At 42.6% G+C, this 19874-nt stretch overlaps 2 protein-coding genes across 2 annotated transcripts in view; both read right to left on the minus strand.

Annotated features, from left to right (window-relative positions):
• Positions 1–1092: 1092 nt before the first annotated feature.
• LOC136691040 (pepsin A-like) lies at positions 1093–5368 on the minus strand. The gene is made up of 9 exons (XM_066663293.1): positions 5310–5368; positions 4385–4535; positions 3829–3946; positions 3618–3736; positions 3294–3487; positions 2456–2572; positions 2148–2289; positions 1882–1980; positions 1093–1230 (listed from the first exon to the last, which is right to left on the minus strand). Exons 1-9 carry the CDS (start codon positions 5366–5368, stop codon positions 1093–1095), a joined length of 1137 nt encoding a protein of 378 aa, XP_066519390.1.
• A 3132-nt stretch (positions 5369–8500) lies between these two features.
• pkd1b (polycystic kidney disease 1b) overlaps positions 8501–19874 on the minus strand; it is a 33641-nt gene continuing 22267 nt past the window's right edge. The window contains exons 26-42 of the mRNA XM_066663021.1: positions 19101–19224; positions 18786–18938; positions 18447–18511; positions 18162–18346; positions 16576–16690; positions 16219–16385; positions 14942–15144; positions 14520–14717; positions 14004–14155; positions 13770–13882; positions 13307–13445; positions 12994–13116; positions 12629–12803; positions 12050–12337; positions 10482–10616; positions 9426–9740; positions 8501–9328 (exon numbers count right to left, since the gene is read on the minus strand). Of these exons, the coding sequence (XP_066519118.1) occupies positions 8501–9328; positions 9426–9740; positions 10482–10616; positions 12050–12337; positions 12629–12803; positions 12994–13116; positions 13307–13445; positions 13770–13882; positions 14004–14155; positions 14520–14717; positions 14942–15144; positions 16219–16385; positions 16576–16690; positions 18162–18346; positions 18447–18511; positions 18786–18938; positions 19101–19224 (3478 nt within the window). The remainder of the gene's footprint in view (positions 9329–9425; positions 9741–10481; positions 10617–12049; positions 12338–12628; positions 12804–12993; positions 13117–13306; positions 13446–13769; positions 13883–14003; positions 14156–14519; positions 14718–14941; positions 15145–16218; positions 16386–16575; positions 16691–18161; positions 18347–18446; positions 18512–18785; positions 18939–19100; positions 19225–19874) is intronic.

A 19874-nucleotide genomic window follows, 5' to 3' on the forward strand; every position in this document is an offset into this window, starting at 1 on the left:
CCCCATCTAGTGGAGGAATGAAATCATACATGTTTTGGAAAGAATTATTTTCCAAATATTTATTTATGTATTTTTTTATTAATAATTTATTTGCAGTTTGTTCTAAATAATATTAAACCTGAGTTTTGATGCAAGCTGACAATTAAAATTATTCTGTTCTGAAACTGTGACTCTACACCTGGGTAAATTTATCTTAATCTTCATATGACAGTAATATAATATATAGGTATATTATTATTAATTTTATGATTTGTTGCTGCCCCAAAACATTTAAATATTGAAAAAAAGTGTTTTTAAAATACACTGGTGGTGTCCATATTTTAGTATTTCTAAATGTTATGAAATATTTTAACATCATAATAATAATTCAAGAGCGGCACGGTGGTGCAGCAGGTAGTGTCGCAGTCACACAGCTCCAGGGACCTTGAGGTTGTGGGTTCAATTCCCGCTCCGGATGACTGTCTGTGAGGAGTGTGGTGTGTTCTCCCTGTGTCTGCGTGGGTTTCCTCCGGGTGTTCCGGTTTCCTCCCACAGTCCAGAAACACACGTTGGTAGGTGGACTGGCGACTCAGAAGTGTCCGTAGGTGTGAGTGTGTGTGTGTGAGTGAATGTTTGTGTTGCCCTGTGAAGGACTGGCACCCCCTCCAGGGTGTGTTCCCGCCTTGCACCCAATGATTCCAGGTAGGCTCTGGACCCACCGTGACCCTGAACTGGATAAGGGGTTACAGATAATGAATGAATGAATGAATAATAATTCAGTTGTCAGTATAAATCAGGATAAGTAGAGTGGTCTTTCATCATCTGTCCTAATATGGTCATCCTTCCTACTAACTGTGAAGGGGCTGAACCCAGGATCTGTAAACTGGTCTATTCCACGTTTTACTTTATAGTAATGTGTTTATATGATAATTTAATAGCAAGATGTCAATAAAACGAAATCAATGAAACATTCACATTGAATGCATTAAAGCAGAAGATTTTATTTAGTTTAAGCGGCCCATTTTATCACTCTCACTGTGTGGAATATTAACCTCTTCAGCTGAAGTGCTGTGGTGGTTATGGATATGATCTACAGATGTAATCAGAGTGAGTTTACACAGCCTTGGCCAGACCCACGGAGTTGGTTCCTCTGTTGAAGATGGTGTAGTACTCTCTAATGAACACATCTCCCAGGATCCACAGGTCAGAGCCACCATTGCCAAAACCAGTACGGCAGCCATAGTAATAAGACTGTAGAACACAAACAAACAAACAAGCTTGAAATGATACAATTTCACATCTCGTCCCGTCTTACTATAAAGGATTTCCAAAAAGTACTGAGTTCACAAACAATCTTCTTGGGTCATACTCTTTTTTTTGGGGGGGTGGGGCTTGTTTTTGCCTGAAGCTCAAAAACTAAAAAATTTAGCAAGAGCAAAGCAGTGCTGATACATAAGATGCAAAGGTTTTATTGTCACTGCACATGGTATATACTAATTGTGCATTGGGGTGGTGACATACACAAACCCCCACCTAATGAGCGACATCCCCTTAATGCTTGCCCACATTTGATTTTGGTGTGCGATGTATATATAATGTTAGAGATGATACGAGCTGATTAGATTCTGCGACCCTAAAAACTAACGCCCTTGTAATTTTAAAGAATATTGTAAGAGCGCTTCAAAGACTTGATTTTGTTAGAGAGTACGGTCCTGAAATGAACTAGTGTAACAGTCATCAAATCATCATTCCTTTACTATCATCAAAACATATTCCGAAACTGATTCATGAAATATTAAAGTAAATCTATTAAATTGAAAACACGCGGCTGAGAAAATATTCTTAGTTGCTTTCCTCTGAATGTTAGAGTTTGTGTGATTTCTGTAACGGAGTGGTACTGACCTGTCTGGTGTAGGCAGAGGCAGGCAGGGTGAAAGAGTGGCCGTTGATGTTAAAGCTGACCACTGGCATGCTAGCAATGTTGTTGCAGTTCACAACAGCCTGAAAGAAGATGAAAATGAAAAAAATAATTCCCACCTGTTAGTGTCTATTCAAAATCATATTTATATAGAATGTAATTAGTATATTTTATATATATTTTCTCAAAAACATGAATTTAATGAGACTATTCTGAGTATTCCTGAAACATTTCTTATCGTAGTACTCACGTCCCCGTTGGAAGTTGTGGCTCCCACATAGCTGTTAAGGCTAGCGATGTCACTGTTGGGACCAACGATCAGAGAGGTGCCGGTGTCCACGATAGCCTGACATCCTCCATTACAAGCAACAACCTGACCATTAACAGTGATACTGGACGAAACCAACAACAAAAACATTCATACCATCAGTGGTCAGTATAAAAACCAGCACCAGATCAGACTGGTGCTATAGGGGTTAATTAAAGATGGCCGAATTAATGTAATACATTTATAATGCTATAATTTTGTATGTATGATGTGCCCTTAGGTTGGGTTACCTGTCCATGGTGATCTGCCAGTAGGTCTCAGAGGACAGAGGGACCCAGATCAGAGAGCCAGTGTAGTGATTGGGGTTGGTTCCACCAAAAATAACCTCACTGCCAGTCTGAGATTTGCTAGAAACAATAAACAATATGTGATTATTTAAATGAAGATTTAATCAAGACCACACTCAAGATCTGGATCTTTTAAACCAGATCTTAGGAGCGATCAGACATTTTCTCAATAAATATTCTTTTTCATATTATGAAGCAGCCATTGTACTGACACCTAGTGGTCTGTATGTGTCTGAGATTCTGTGGTAAATATATTTTAAACATGGCCACCCCTATAAAAGGGGCTGAACTTGGTCAGTCAGAAACTACAGAGCAATTTGTGTCTTCAGCTCATGTTGCAGTTTATAAAATATAAATTTTACATAAATATTGTGATGGTAACAATTACAGAGAGGTACTTTTAAGTTGTACATTTTGCAAGGTGCCGAGATCAAGCCCCAGTCCAGCCTCAGAGTAGGACCATTGTAGCAGTCAAAGGGAGAACGTCTTTGAAAATCTATCAGAATTAATTATAGTTTCTTTTTCCTTTGAAGTAACCGAGTCACTATTGGAGCAAGAAAATGTTCAGGAGAATGATGGAATATAGTAGGAGTATATTATTCCAGGTAATTTTGACCTTTCCCACTGTCAGTCAACATGATATTGATGCATACTGAGGGAAGCAAGCAACTACACTTTGGGCAGGTGATTTTTAAAAAATAAGATACGCTTTGAACAAGGAAAATGTTATGAATAAACGTGTTCGCTGATGTTAAATGTATTAACAGTGGAGAGCATTTACCTGCTCAGGTAGACAGAGAAGTAGTCCTGCACCAGACCCTGCTGGACCATGTTGTCAAAGACAGGCTGAGCACCAGCAGAAGACAGACGAGGGTAAGCCAGACCCAGAATTCCATCAGCTTTCATGTAAGCCATGAAGGGAGCCTCGGTTTGACTCAGTCCAAAAATCTGATGAGGGACCTGGATACCTCCAACCTGGACAGAAGAGAAACAAGAGTGCAACTCATGAGGCAAAGGGCAAAGCCAGGAGAACCACAGCAGCTTACGTGTAAGTGTTAATCTTACCGTATTAATAAGTGTGTTATAGCTTTGCGGAAGTACTTACTCCAACAGTGTCATATCCCAGGAAGCCGGTCATGCTGCCAGTGCCATAATAGATAGACAGAGGCTGGTTAGTGCTCTTGAAAGTGCTGGACAGGGATGGGTTGAACTTGTGATGGTTGTCTGAAAGGGACATGTAGCAATGTGATAGTTTTCTTGTTCTACTCGAGTGAGTTACAGAAAGGTGTGGTAGCTGGACAGGAGGGTATACTCACTGCAGGCAGCGCTGCCACAGTAGTCAGAGGGAACCCAGAGGTTGGAGGAGCCAGTGTCAAAGATGACCAGGAAGGACTGAGGAGGAGTACCAATGGAGATCACTCCATAGTAGGACATCTGGAGAGCGGAGAAGGGACATTAGTGTTACCACTGGTTCTCTAATCGTTTGCAGTAGCAGGAAAGAATGGCTGATATTCTTTTCATGTTAAAAATGTGTATTGTATTGCTGCTGAAACAGCATTATTTAACCCTATGTCATGCAACCACTGACAATCCCACTCCAAAGCAATAATAAAATTCTCACTACAAGACTAACCACTGATGTAGAGGCTAATAAAGATCCAGCATTTGTAAAGAAATGAGTATTAATTGGTAGCTGTTAGTCATCAATCTCACACGTGGCAGCGTTAGACTCCTGGAACTGATCCAGAGCACCCTCCTCTTTTCTATTCTATTCTGTCTGTGTAAAGTTGAATGTTTCTGTCAGCAATAGCTGCTTTGGCTGCTTTAAGAAGAAAAAAATATAGGGTCTAAGGGGTTAAAGCATTTGCTTACGTCAGCGTCGTTGGTCATGGACTCATAACCGACGGCATAGCTCTGGCCGAACTTGGCCATTGGATTGTAGGGGTACTTCAGCCTGTACTCATTCCACAGCCCCTTCTCCTCCAGAGCATCACGGGCACTTTTCCCCTTGATCAGAGAAACCCTGTTTCACACACACACACACACACACACACACACACACACAGAGGAGAGAGAACATTCATCCATTAGTGTATAGTTTTGACAGGGGAGTCCAGTACACGGTAAAATGTCTTAACTGAGTTGAGATGTGTACATCATTTCCACATGAATAAAATATACCACATTGTCATATTTATGAATGTAGAACTAATGTTCACGTTTGAATTGAGTGGTTTCAGTGCATCACTCTGTTCTGTATAATGGGAAATGTAAATGGATCGAGCCTTAAATTGGATCTGCATAATTCATTACTCTCCATGATGCTATAAAGAAGATTATCCTGTTCTTCATCTTTGTACAAAGTGTGGCCTGTGGGCAACTGCGGCCCTCTCACTCATCGAAACAACAAACACTATAAGCCCAACACTTTCTAGACACTCCTTATATTTAGTGGGTTTTGTACACATATCTTATATAGTATAACATCTAAAGAAAAGCAAAAGAAATGAGACTCTGGAGCAGCTGTATATCAGTTGGTCAGCATGATCAGTTCCAAGCACTGGCAAGATGCGCACATCTCTTCAAACACTGAACTATGAAACGATGCAACTGCAAATGGAGCATTGCAGAGTTCTCTGGACTGTCAAAAATCAGTACCTTAACCTCAGTAATGCCCTCATGCCTGAATTCCATTAAAGCCTTTATTAATTAGCATGCTGGGCCAAGACACAAGTTTGCCCCTATTCTAGACGAGGCAGTGCTGCAGTAAGTGAGGGTGAGGAAGGCTTGTTCTTACCTGACGCTGCACTCAGAAAGTGCAAGCACGGCACACAACAGCACGGCCCACTTCATCATGGCTGCTTCTTCGAACACTCGTGTAGACAGAACCCAAGGGCTGAGAGACCTGCTAGAGTCCAGAGTCTTTTATACACCTCAACATCCAGCTTTTCATTATATCAGACTGATAAGGAACTACAGAGGCCAGGCTTAAATGTGATAAGTGATAAGGGCTAGTTTAGAATAGTAAATACTGATGTCCTCTAGACAGTGTCAGCAGGAACAGAAAGTACAATTGGTAAAAAGAGTTCCTGGGAGTTCATATATTGGAGGATTTATCAAGGACTGTCAACGGCACAGCACTGGCAAAGGAGGCACAACAACAAACCTCAGCAAAGACCAGCTTGTCACTTTCTAGTGCCGTAGTATTGACAGATTGAGAGCATCTTCACTTAATGCATTCCTACTTTGTTCACCAGCTGCTTCTCAATGAAGAAACACCATCAGCAGTGACCCTACACACCCTGCCATCACGCCTTCACCCTCGTACACTCTGTGCATTAGTATAGGTGCAACATCACAGCTAGACCTTGAAACATTGAACCAAACCCCAGGTCTATAACCCCACACTGATACACATTGCTGTTCTGAACACCTACATGCTACACCTTTAAACTGTTCTATGTATGACATGCTCACACACTGAAAGATGTGACTATATGCACATATAAATATATAAATATGTACATATATTGCTTATATTTATGTTAGATTTAGTAACTTTGTTACAAATGGATAATATGTACATTGACAGTTACAGTATTTCTATTCATTAATAGAGATTAGCACAGTGGCAGTTTTGCATGATCCAGTATGAGGCCAGATTCTGTGCATACACTGACAAGAACTCTTATGCATAATCCTGATTTAGCAATTTTATGCTGAAGCAAAAAGAAATTGAGAGCTCTGGTTAGTTTGCGCATCCTCATTTTTATTTATTAATATATTTATTTATGGGTTCGATTCCCACTCCGGGTGACTGTTTGTGAGGAGTGTGGTGTGTTCTCCCTGTGTCTGTGTGGGTTTCTTCCGGTGACTGTCTGTGAGGAGTGTGGTGTGTTCTCCCTGTGTCTGCGTGGGTTTCCTCCAGGTGACTGTCTGTGAGGAGTGTGGTGTGTTCTCCCTGTGTCTGTGTGGGTTTCCTCCGGGTGGCTGTCTGTGAGGAGTGTGGTGTGTTCTCTCTGTGTCTGTGTGGGTTTCCTCCGGGTGACTGTCTGTGAGGAGTTGGTGTGTTCTCCCTGTGTCTGTGTGGGTTTCCTCCGGGTGACTGTCTGTGAGGAGTGTGTGGTGTGTTCTGCTCGTGTCCGTGTGGGTTTCCTCCGGGTGACTGTCTGTGAGGAGTGTGTGGTGTGTTCTGCTCGTGTCTGTGTGGGTTTCCTCCGGGTGACTGTCTGTGAGGAGTGTGTGGTGTGTTCTGCTCGTGTCCGTGTGGGTTTCCTCTGGGTGACTGTCTGTGAGGAGTGTGATGTGTTCTCCCTGTGTCTGTGTGGGTTTCCTCCGGGTGACTGTCTGTGAGGAGTTTGGTGTGTTCTTTCTGTGTCTGCGTGGGTTTCCTCTGGGTGCTCCGGTTTTTTCCCCACAGTCCAAAAACACACGTTGGTAGGTGGATTGGCAACTCAAAAGTGTCCGTAGGTGTGAGTGTGTGAATGTGTGTGTGTGTCTGTGTTGCCCTGTGAAGAACTGGCGCCCCCTCCAGGGTGTATTCCTGCCTTGCGCCCAATAATTCCAGGTAGGCACTGGAACCACCGCGACTAATACCACTGCTGCCTAAACAAATACATGGATCTCTGTTTCCTCTTTTTATTTTTCTACCTGATTGGTACATAGTAGTTGGCCTTTACATCGTGTGAAAGGTTCATGAAGAACTGATAAATAGCCAAAGTGTCTTGAATTATGTCTTTGTATATAATTATACATAAGAAGCGAATGATTTGCTCTTTAAATGCCATCCACTATAAGTGGTCTGTAAGGGCTTTTTTCTCACCTGCTGTGTGACAAAGCCCTGTCCCTGTCTCTGTTATTAGATGACTTCAGTACCCACTCTCAACCCTGAACTCAGAAGTGACTTTTATGGTTGTGTTGAAATTTAAATGGAAACTGAGAGTAAAACATAAGGAGAAACGAATGGAACTTTGTAAACAGCTAAGAAAGCAAGAAAAGTTGAAAAGTCTCCATCAAATCCAGGTACGGTCAAAGACTGACCTCTGTGTTAGAACTGAAGTGTTGTCTCAAATTGTGTACAGCGTCCACACTTATCAAATATTACCTCCAACTTGTTTGATGTTGATTGCGTTTCTTAGGTGCTATCAAGCAAACCGCGATGTGAAATGTTGATAATGAGGTCAGGGGGTGGATAACATTATTCTACTCTCTCAGTGTAAACACTTAAAATATTTTGTATGAATGTACAATATTTGTATGTAATCATTAAGTATTAAATGAACAATGCAGTAGCTAACGTACAAAAACCTGTGGTCAGACGAGTTGTTCCTAAGCTTCCCAACAGATTTTCAATTTTCCCGTGCTTTGGGAACAGTGTACCCCAAGATTGTACATGTGACAACGAATGTTTGAGTGTTTGCAATAATGTAATAATGTAATGCCCCCTCCAGGGTGTATTCCCGCCTTGCGCCCAATGATTCCAGGTAGGCTCCGGACCCACCGCGACCCTGAACTGGATAAGGGTTACAGATAATGAATGAATGAATGAATGAATGAATAATGTAATAAAACAGCAAAAATATATTTATTGGAATTATCAGAAGGGAACACAAGTTTAATCCCAAATAAGAAATATTACAGTTGCCTGAAAGAGTTATTTTTATATTTCCCTTGTGTTCTGAGTGCATGAGATGACATGTAATGTATTTGTTCAGATGTATTTGTTAATATAAACTTTAATTATATGGAAGAACATACTATTGTAGATGCATCTTGGGTAAAAGTGTGGAGTTATATACCTCAGACAAATTGAGATGGATTTTCAAACTGAGAGTATTATTAAATGCCATGATTCTTTTCACTATCATTATTGTAAATGTGTGTGTGGTGTGTGATCTCTCAGTATGATTTCATAAAATATTCTTTCTGTTCTGTTCCACCATGGTCTTCTTTTCACCACTGCACTGTTCTTGTTTGGAAAAAGCATTTTTAATCAATGCTACAAACTTTGGTCTCTGTGGTATACACATGGCAAACATGGTCCTTCTCCATCTCAGAATCCTCAGGATGCCACGCTCTTCTCTTTATTGGCACTCCATTAACAACTTCACTCCTGTCTCCCTCCTCACTGCGAGGTCTTGCTGGAATAGCGGCCGGGTCCAGAGACTTGGGCGATCTCTGGGTGGGGTCTGCAGAGTGACAGGACCCTGAATGCCAAGCTCTACGTCTGGGGAAGCTCCTGATGTCCCCCTCTGCTGTTTGACTCTGCTCCCAGGCCTGCTTTCCAGAGTGGACAGTGGGTTGAGTGACTGGCCCCAGTATGGACGACTCAGAGTGTGTACCGCGGCGATGAGGAAGAGTCCAAGGAGGACCCTGAGGAGAAGTTTGAAGAGTTTTCGGTCTCACACTTTGGGGAGATTCCTCAGGTTGGGCAACTTTGAATAGGTTTTGAGATGTTTGTGAATGTGGTTGTGGATCTTTCTGCTTTTTTCTTCTCTCTGCTATTCTACTACATGCTTCCTGAAGCTGCAACTCAATGTTCAACACATCATCGGTCACCTGGTTGACCCGATCAAAGCCAGCCAGGAGGCTGTCCACAGAGGGCAACAGACGGTGAAGGTACTGCTGGAGGTCAGGGCTGTCAGAGAGGGTGGAGCACTCAGAGGCCAGTGAGGAGGCAGAGGAGGCAAGGCGTGACCCTGTTGGACTGTTGGGAATCCCGGGACTGATGGGACTGTTGGGCACAGATAAGCTGGAGAACTGGGAGGATCTGGAAGGTGGGGACTCTATACCCTCAAACTTCACTCTGTGTCTGAACTGAAAAAACATGTGTATGAGAAAAATCACACTGTTAGAAAAGTAAAAGAAAATGGTTATGAATGATCCGCAGTAAGAAAGTGAAGGACATGTTTACCTCCTTTGCTTTGCTGAGCCCCATCCACAGCTTGAGTCTCTTGATTAGGAACTCCACCATCTCATAATCTTGTGGCTCCAGGTATGAGCAGTACATTTCTCTTCTCAGTGTTCTATAAGTGTGAACTAACACAGCTGCACAGAGCCGCCCCAGCAACCAGAAACCCACCCCAAATGCAGAGAAACTGTACAGGGGTCCGAGCACGGGATGTCTTTCATAGAGTTGATGTAGCACCTTTTGACCCCTCAGTAAACTCAGTAGAGACTGGTTAGATTTCCATATGGTGCTAAAACGCTCTACTGAACCTGAGAAGAGCTGAAAAACAAGAAGTACATCCACATTATATGGAATTTTATCGTTGCTGTCCAAAAAAAACCTGTATCTTCATGTATCTTCACTTTTTTGTCTATTTTTAGTTAAAAACCTGCTAATAGTGAGGTCAGATACTGATTTAGTTGGATGATCAGTTCTGGATCACAGTAGCATCTTATTAGTGTATTTAGCATGCAAACAACAACAAAAAAAAACCCTGAAACTACGGATACTGGAAGCCTGTGCTAGCCTTTCTCCTGCGGTGTTGCTATCAGTGTGAAGAGCACTTTGAACACATTTTATAAGTGGTCAGAAACTTGTAAATAACTCATGAAAGAATAAAGTTACGTTAAAACCACGCACACCATTGTTTTTCTTGTGAAATTCCCAATAAATTTGATGTGTCCCATGACCCTCTTCCCATTGAAAAAACAAAAGTTGGATCCAAAATGGCTGTCTTCAAAATGGCCACCCATCTTGAAAAGTTTCCCCCCTCCCATATACTAATGTGCCAACATTAGGAAGTTTACATTAGGAACATTAGGAACATTAGTGCCAAACAGGAAGTTAATATCACCAACCATTCCCATTTTATTAAGGTGTATCCATATAAATGGCCCACCCTGTACTTTTCTTTCACATTTCATGTTAAAGGGCATATAAAAAATATAGCGATATTACTAGCCTATTTGTGAAATAAACACTGATATAAGAGAGAGAGAGAGAGAGAGAGAGAGAGAGTACCATGAAGCCTGTGTGGGAGAAGAGAAGCAGCAGAAGAATAAAGAGAAGGGCGACTCCACACATCTGAGTGCAGACCTTCTGAAGAACTCTACCAAACACCACCCACCTCCTTACAAACCTCATAGCGCCCACCATCTGCAAAAGACAAAAAAAAAAAAAAAAAAAACAACCAAGCATTTATCACTGCAACTATCGAATACTGACAGCCTCCAAACTTTACATAGTGCAGTTTCTTCAGTGGTCAGCCTGGAGAAGTTACTACTGAGGCCCTATTTTCCCAATTACAGGTCAGTGAATCATCATAATGATACTGAAGTTCTAATTTTGAGGTAAAAATACTACCTAGTGTTACTAAATGTAGAGAACAAACAGATATATGCAGTACATCTACAACTGTAAAATTTAAGAACATTTTTAACTTTTAATGTTGGCTAATATAAATATAATGGCATGTAAAAAACTGTATTCCATGTTTATGAACTTATTGTTTTGTTCATTTATGATGAAACACTGTCACAATCCAGAGACAAACTACATCTAACTGACGTAGAAAAGTAAACATCAAGAAAATGAAGTATCAAGGCTTTTGCACTGAGCTACAGATTGCAGTCTGCTCTTTTCATAACTATGACGTTGAAAGTATTCACAAGGATAGAACTTGAAATTGTCTGAGAATGGTGACTGTTCTTTTTTTAAACAATAGAGCTTGCTGTTCTGATAACTCCATGTTTCCCCCTGTATTCAACAGCATTATTTATCTTTCAGACATTATAGGACTTCAGATTTACAGTTTTGGGAGCACCCGGAGGAAACCCACGCAGACACAAGGAGAACACACCACACTCCTCACAGACAGTCACCCGGAGGAAACCCACACAGACACAGAGAGAACACACCACACTCCTCACAGACAGTCACCCGGAGGAAACCCACACAGACACAGAGAGAACACACCACACTCCTCACAGACAGTCACCCGGAGGAAACCCACACAGACACAGAGAGAACACACCACACTCCTGACAGACAGTCACCCGGAGGAAACCCACACAGACACAGAGAGAACACACCACACTTCTCACAGACAGTCACCCAGAGGAAACCCACACAGACACAGAGAGAACACACCACACTCCTGACAGACAGTCACCCGGAGGAAACCCACACAGACACAGAGAGAACACACCACACTCCTTACAGACAGTCACCCGGAGGAAACCCACGCAGACACAGAGAGAACACACCACACTCCTCACAGACAGTCACCCGGAGGAAACCCACACAGACACAGGGAGAACACACCACACTCCTCACAGTCACCCGGAGCGGGACTCGAACCACAACCTCAGGATCCTGGAGCTGTGTAGCTGCGACACTACCTGCTAAACAGATCAATTTAAGCAATATACAAAACTAGATAAATGATCAGAGAATGCAAACCAGGGCAGAAGCAGTGAGACAGAATAAAATGTAAATAACAGAATGTGAGTAATGCTTTGCCTCTGAGAAGAAAAACAGGCCCTACTTGACTGAAATGCTACTCTTTGTGATCAAGTTATTTCTTTTACCTGTAGGAGCAGTAAGGTCAGTAAGAGTGCTGAGAGCTGGGAGGATGTCTCGGACAGAAGGGCAGCTCTGTGGACGGCAGTGAAGGCATCTGGGTGGGTGATGTGGTTTGTGAGGCAGGAGGTGGCCTTGGACAGGAAACAAAAACGCAGCGTAGCTGTTGCTAAGGACAGCAGGGCCAAAAGCAGATGAAAGAGAGGGCAGCCCTGCTTCAGGTACTGAACACCTGCCCTGAACGCGGACCACAGCTCAGCGCTCAGAACACACACAGAGAAGAGCAGCAGCAGAGCCTAGAGCAAAACAACACAGATCTTCAGAGTTCCTCACAGTTAAAGAGTTGAACATGCTCTAACAAAGAAGAGTCATAACTGATGATGATAATAATCTCTTAAACTAAAGAGAACTGATTATGTACACACTCCTATTTTAACCACCCTGAGTTCATAAAGCCTTCTGAAAAGCCCCCTCCAGGGTATGTTCCCGCCTTGGCTCCGGACCCACCGGGACCCTGAACTGGACAAAAGGTTACAGACAATGAATGAATGAATGAAAATATGAAGCACTGCTCCCGGTGCTCTTACCGTTAAGGTGATGTTTAAGTGCAGTCCAGTACTAGGTGTCGGGATATGAAAAGACTGAATGGTGAAAGTGGAGAGAATCCTGTCAGTCTGTGTGTTGTCCAGTAGTATAGAGACAGTCATGAACAGTCCAGTCTCTCTGTGGTACTGAATGAACTCTACCAACACAGTCTGGGTCCTGTACGAGAAAAGGAACAGGTTTGATTCGGTAAGTGAACATTTCAGCTTTTAGGAAAAAGGGGACTTTGCATTCTGAAGGTTGGGCTTATTGCTGAATTATAGGTCCATGCCTGAGTCTATACTTCAATATCAATATGACAGCACAAAGCCATTCCGCGTGTTTCTAAATGTTGTAAACACACACTCACTCAGCCGTGATCCAGTCTTGTGTTTTCAGGTCTGACAGGATGTGACTGGTGGACACACTATTGTTTCCCAGCAATATCTTTTCAGTCTCAGTGAACATATCGAATTGGTCGTTCGACCACGACCTAAACAGAAGCCGAATCAATAGTAAAACCCACGTTATAACTACACCATATTTAATCTCTCTATAAAAGCATGAAATAAACTTGCACACAATATACCAGTGTAACCAGATGCTAAATCTAGCCCATTGTATAAATAATCTAAGATAAACCGACAAAGTTAGACACTGATATACAGAAGGAAACCTCTCACCAGGGCAAGAGGGAGGCAGCGTTGGGGTTCGGGGTGTTTTTGTTTAGGGGTTGGGGTTTAGAATGTGACCAAACAGAAGGAGTGAACACCATTGAAGACAAGTTGTATTTCAGAAGGACTTCAGGGTCTCCTTCACAATCTGGAAAAGAGGCAAGAAAGTAATTCATATTTAATTTAATGACAGTTTCTTTATATTGTTATTTTGAAATGTGTTGTAAAGTGGCAATGAAAATGTATAAATAAATAGATCACTGACATCAGGGCAAAACCCTGTATCTCCCATTTTTAGGGCATCATTTCACAATGTCAGCTGCTGTCAACACTGTGAAATGTCGAGGCGAATAAAATTACACGGAATAAATACTCAGTTAACTTTCATTTGATTTAAAAACATTTTCCTGCTCGTGTAACTCTACCACGTGGAGATTGATGGAATTGATATGCGATAGTAAACGAGGCTCACTGTTTTTTGACTGCGCTCTCTGTAGTCGTGCTGAGCCAATCAGAGACAGGGATGGATTTTGGTAGAGGTGTGTAACTAAGCTTTGATCCATCCACTGCCAGACTTCTGTCCATCTGAATAAGAACAACACAAACCCTGTTAATACACATGGGTAGAACTGACAGTGTGTACTTTACTGTAATGGTTACAACTCTGTTCCACTGATTCACTGTGCCGCTTTATTTAGAGGTTCACCCTGAGAGAGCTGTAAAATTGGGCCCCGCTGAAGCTGAGATGATGGACTGTTTCACTGCCTTATGAAGCAGTCTGCTCTTCATTTCCTGTACGTTCTCCTGATAGTTCACCATCAGAACCACCAACAGGAACAGCATGTGCACCAGGCAGCGCTGGACAAGGTGTAGAAAAGCAGCATGGACATTAAAATGATCATTTTCCAAGGCACATCACGTTTGACCTTGTTATACAGTTATTATTCAGTGACTAATATGAATCTAACATGCAATAGCATTAATATATTCATCATAATAATCATTCTCATAATCATAAAGCATGTTTTGAAATGAAGTGCAACATAAAGTAATAGCTAACAAGTTTCTAATAATAATAATGATAGAAAAACCAGCTTCTGCAGTAGAACAAAGCATGAAACAACCTTAATATAACTAGTGATAATGAGTGTTATTAATTGATATGTTTATTCAGAACCTAAAATTTAAACACTGAAGGAGACTGTACTGTAAATCAACCCACCCTCATTAGTGCTTGGAGGGTCCTGATTTTCCGTGCCTCCTCTTTGGCCTGCAGCAGGCCGTATCCACAGGGAGGACGCACTTTAATCCCCTGCTCCTCCCCCAACCTCTGGACCACTGTCTCCTGAGCAAGTCGGTCCTCCACCTCTGGATCCACCGGCTTCACCACAGCAGCCAGGAACAAGGCCCGGACACAGATCTGTGACATACAGGACAAACACATCACATCAGTACAGAGTAAGCTCCAACACGGAGGGCATGAGCTTAAAAAAGGAATCTTAATCTTTTTTTTATATACATTTTTATATGGGCATTGCATTTCCACCACAACTGGTCTGTAGCTGTACGTCGCACATACAGGAAACTGCTTCCGGAACATAAGGGAATACAGGAATCTAACTTGGGTTAAGTGTTCCTGCTCACCATGAGGGGCTCCAGGAGCAGAGTGGAGGTGAGGAAGGCAGAAAGCGCTGAGGTGAGCCACATGAGCACCACAGAGCTGGAGAATTTACTTCCGTATAAGCCCACCACAGCCAGGCAGCTTCCCAACAGCAGAGCCACCAGCAGGTACAGCACAGTCAACACCCAGGAGGGTAACCTCCCACCCAGACTACCACGAGCCACACCTGCAGATTCAACACAGAGAGGTTTACCTCCACATTTGAGTATTGCCTGGTCATATGCATTGGGGTGAGTTGTGTTTAGTTGTCCCTTAATGACAGTTAATGTGAATCCAACCACATAAAGCAGACACAGTTTACCAAAGACATAGTCATGTTGCATTCAAAAAGTTAATAAAGTGTCACAGGGCTTTCTCCTTCCTCAACATCCACAGCTGAAGTGACCTTAAGGTAGGCAACTACAAACTACATACTCAAACAAAAGTGTTGTCCAGCTGGTCTCCACAATATAAACATTTTCATGTCAGCGTTAAGCTGGTAGTACATAAGGAAATGTTAATGCTGATTCTCCACAAAATGAATGCAAGTCTATGTAATGTCCCCACAATTCACAAATACAAATATGTTTGTGTGTGTGTGTGTGTTCATTGCCACAGATGAACTAAATGCCCAATTGTTTTAACTGTTGTGTAATGGTGATGTTTCACTTTCATTGAGACATAAACCAGTTATTTATGTGAAGTGAAACATCACCATTACACAAGAGTTAATAAAAAAAAATGGACAATCTGTTCATCAGTTTGTTCATCACCATGCGCACACACACAAACACACAGTTACATTCTGGCATTCAGCAGGTTTTGTGGTTTACAGATGTAACCACAGATTCAAATGAGAATCCAACTTCAGCCTTGAGAAAGTACTGATGGTGTCTTTCTCACATCAACAAAATTCACATACACAGGGGTCTCTTGAAAGTGACAGGTCTGTCACTGGAGGTCTGCAGTTAGACCCTTCTTCAGGCTTCATATTGATTTGTTCAGTTGCACAACAGACACACTTGATTTAACTTCATGCATACTTTAATGAAGTATTGATTTGGTGAATTACTTATGGGATGGCAACCAACAAGCAGTGAGCTTCCTGAAGGAGAGATTTGGAGTGAATATGTCATCACACTAACAGACTTAACAGTTCATTTTATTTATTTGCATTTGCATTGGGTTTAATATATAATACATTTTAACTGGAGACTGTGGCAGTACTAGAGTTCAGACAGTTTGGGCTTAGGCCACTCACCTATGCGTGTGTTGGATGTGGTGCTGCAGGTGTCTGGAGGGAGACTGGGCAGGAAGGTGCTGGCCACACTACACAAGGACAGAGAGGATGGGGCTTTATAAAGGCCTCCTTGATACACAAGCTTGTCCTCACTCAGCTCTGACCAGTCGCTACAGGACCTGTCCTGCCTAGAATAAACACACAGAATGGAGCAGTCATTGCTAATAAACACGCATGAGAATATGCTTCACAGATTGATGTAATTAGGCCAGAGAACAGAATATGCATGTGTTTAAATATTCAATGGGAACTTGCTGAAGCAGATTCTGGTGAATGGAACTGTTAATTTAGCAGAACAGAAGTCAGTTCATCACTCACGAGTCAGATGAAAAAGTCTCGTTGGGTGAATAGCGTCCACTGTCAGATGTAGCTGGTCCTGAGGAAGTTGTGCTGGACAGGAAAGGGTCTGTAGTAACAGACTTCAGCTCCTCTCCTGAAATAATACACCCAATAAAAACAATCTATTTGCATTAGCAGACACTTTTTTACAAAGAATCTTGCCTTTTATTATTTATTATAAGTTAAAAATGTATGTGAACGAATGCTTCATGGTCTATGAACTCTTAGTGATGTTGCATGGTCGCCTGAGGAGGGAATTAAACCCTAGTCTGGAGAGCAGCAGCGTTAATATCAACACCAACAGCATTCCTAAAGCTCTCATTGACCTTCTGTAACCGCTTATCCAGTGCAGAGTTGCAGTGGGTCCGGAGCCTACCCGGAATCACTGGGTGCAAAGTGGGAACACACGCTGGAGGGGGTGCCAGTCGTTCACAGGGCGACACACACTCACACATTCACTCACACCTATGTAGGTGGAGTCACCAATCCAAACAGTCACCCGGAGCAGGACTCGAAACCACAAACACAGGACTCTGGAACAGTGTGACAGAGACACTACCTGCTGCGCCACTGCGCCACCCTTCCAAGTGTTTTCAACAAAATATTGGAACATTGCAGACTTTGATTGCATTACTCCACAAGTATAAACATGGTGCAGAAACAGCACTCCCATTCATAAGGTACTGGATGGAACACCCAGCATCACTCATGAGAATGCAGTTCAACTTTATAGTATTCTAGCCCACACTTATATAGCATCATGATTTTAGATGTGATGGGATGGACACCTATCGGAGATTCCTATTGGAGATTCCTATTGGAAGCACCTTTCTATGTTGTTGAAATTGGAAAACAAAAATGGCTGTCTGGACAAGGCAGTATAGGTCAAATTCCTCTCTTGCCCTTCAGAAAAGCTCACAATATCACTGCATTCAACTACCACGACTGATAGCATATCCCTGACTGTATAGAAATTATTCCATAACACACTGATAATGTACACTTACTGGCCACTGTGTTAGACACAGCCCACCCACCGGTCAGTGTTAGTGACACAAGTTCTAACACAAGTTCTAGCACAATTTCTGACAACAGGATTACAATTTGCTGGATTTCCACCTTTCAGAAATCTCTGGTTAGTGGGTAGTGCTACTTTTCACAGCAGTTTCAGGAGCTGTGGTGAGGGGCCACAGGTGCTTATTGATGTATGTATGCTTTAATTTATACTTCCATTATAAAATTCAGATGAAAGCATGACCAACCAGTGGAACAGCATCATTACAGAGAACACAGTTCCACTGTTCCTGCCATTGGGTAACCTTAGGTTCGTGTGCAGCTGTTCCAGAGCATCCTATTCCAATGTTCAATGCTTTACTATGAATTATACAAACTCTACCCCCGTCTGTGATAGAAACCTCTACACCTTAAAGTAGTGAAAACCACTCATTAGAAAAGGTCTCTACAAAGGTTTGGACACGGACGTAACAGGTTGGCGTACTTAATACGCTGTCAACTGTGTAGAAACATTTTGCCCACGTCAGGGTATAGAGAGAGATGTAGCAGACCTGAGAGTGAAGGAGGAGTTTTTCTCAGATGTGGAGAACTGCAGGGTTCAAAGTTGGGGAGGTCAGAGGCTGGAGAAACCAGTCGTAATTGGAGAAGTGCTCTTTTTCTCTTCAGGAGTCGAGTAGGTCCAGTCATCTCAGAGAGGCCAAAAATACTGTCACTGGATGTCCACTGATCCACACTGCTACAGAGGTAAATGCACTGGATAAATGCATGTTTTCTCTAGTCTCAAATGTTTACACAGACAGTAACCTGACTGCAGTATCATTAGTGTTTTGCTGTACCTTTCTTTTCCTGCGTTTAAATTGCCCCAGAATTCCAAATCCAGTTTTGGGCTACTCAAGGACTCCTTAATAAAACAGATGTCATAGAGAGTTCTGTATTAACACATTAGACCAGTGATAAGATGCATGTCCTACATTAGAATCCATCACACACCTTATTATTTATGTTTCTTTACCTTATATGTCTGTTTCAGTTAATCTAATTGAATATATATACGTTTGATATCTCTTGAATGTAACTTTTGCCATTCAAAAAGTGCAAATTGACAAAAATCAGTACAATACAAACTACCGTGTATTAGACTAGTGGATGAAATATGGGTTTAGTAGTGGTCTCACATTAAAAGGGGATGGCACGTCATTTGCGGAGGATTCAGGGCCTCTTGGAATTGACAGAAAGGAAGAGCAAGAAAGCTCTGGGTGACTAAGATACACCTCCATCTCCACAGTGTCAGACACAGGAGAAGGAGGAAGTGACAGCTCCATCACCACCTGGAACAATAACACCTTATCTCCACATGTACACATCACTATCAAATAATCTGATAAAGCACCATTATTAACATTAACACTACGTTTTCAAAGCTGGCTTATCATTGTGGCTTTTGATAAAGTAAAAGTGGCACACGTAGAGGAAGTGAGAGATTAACAGGCCTTGTTCTTTGTCATTCTGAACAGAAAGGTGAGGAGAGACTGAAGAGGGAACATCACAGCAGCCATGGTCATTCCAACCAGAACAGTCTGCGGATTCATCAGCATCTGCTCAGCAACCGGACCACTGTGGGGAAAAATATTTAAATTAGAAAGAAGGGGGCACCAGTCCTTCACAGGGCAACACACACACTCACACATTCACTCACACACTCACACCTACGGACACTTTTGAGTCACCAATCTACCTACCAGCGTGTGTTTTTGGACTGTAGGAGGAAACCGGAGCACCTGGAGGAAACCCACGCAGACACAAGGAGAACACACCACACTCCTCACAGACAGTCACCCGGAGGAAACTCACGCAGACACAGGGAGAACACACCATACTCCTCACAGACAGTCACCCGGAGGAAACTCACGCAGACACAGGGAGAACACACCATACTCCTCACAGACAATCACCCGGAGGAAACCCATGCAGACACAGGGAGAACACACCATACTCCTCACACACAGTCACCCGGAGGAAACCCACGCAGACACAGGGAGAACACACCATACTCCTCACAGACAGTCACCCGGAGGAAACTCACGCAGACACAGGGAGAACACACCATACTCCTCACACACAGTCACCCGGAGGAAACCCACGCAGACACAGGGAGAACACACCACACTCCTCATAGACAGTCACCCGGAGGAAACTCACGCAGACACAGGGAGAACACACCATACTCCTCACACACAGTCACCCGGAGGAAACCCACGCAGACA

This window comes from Hoplias malabaricus, chromosome 3, assembly GCF_029633855.1.
Source record: "Hoplias malabaricus isolate fHopMal1 chromosome 3, fHopMal1.hap1, whole genome shotgun sequence".
NCBI classification, from domain to species: Eukaryota; Metazoa; Chordata; class Actinopteri; order Characiformes; family Erythrinidae; genus Hoplias; species Hoplias malabaricus.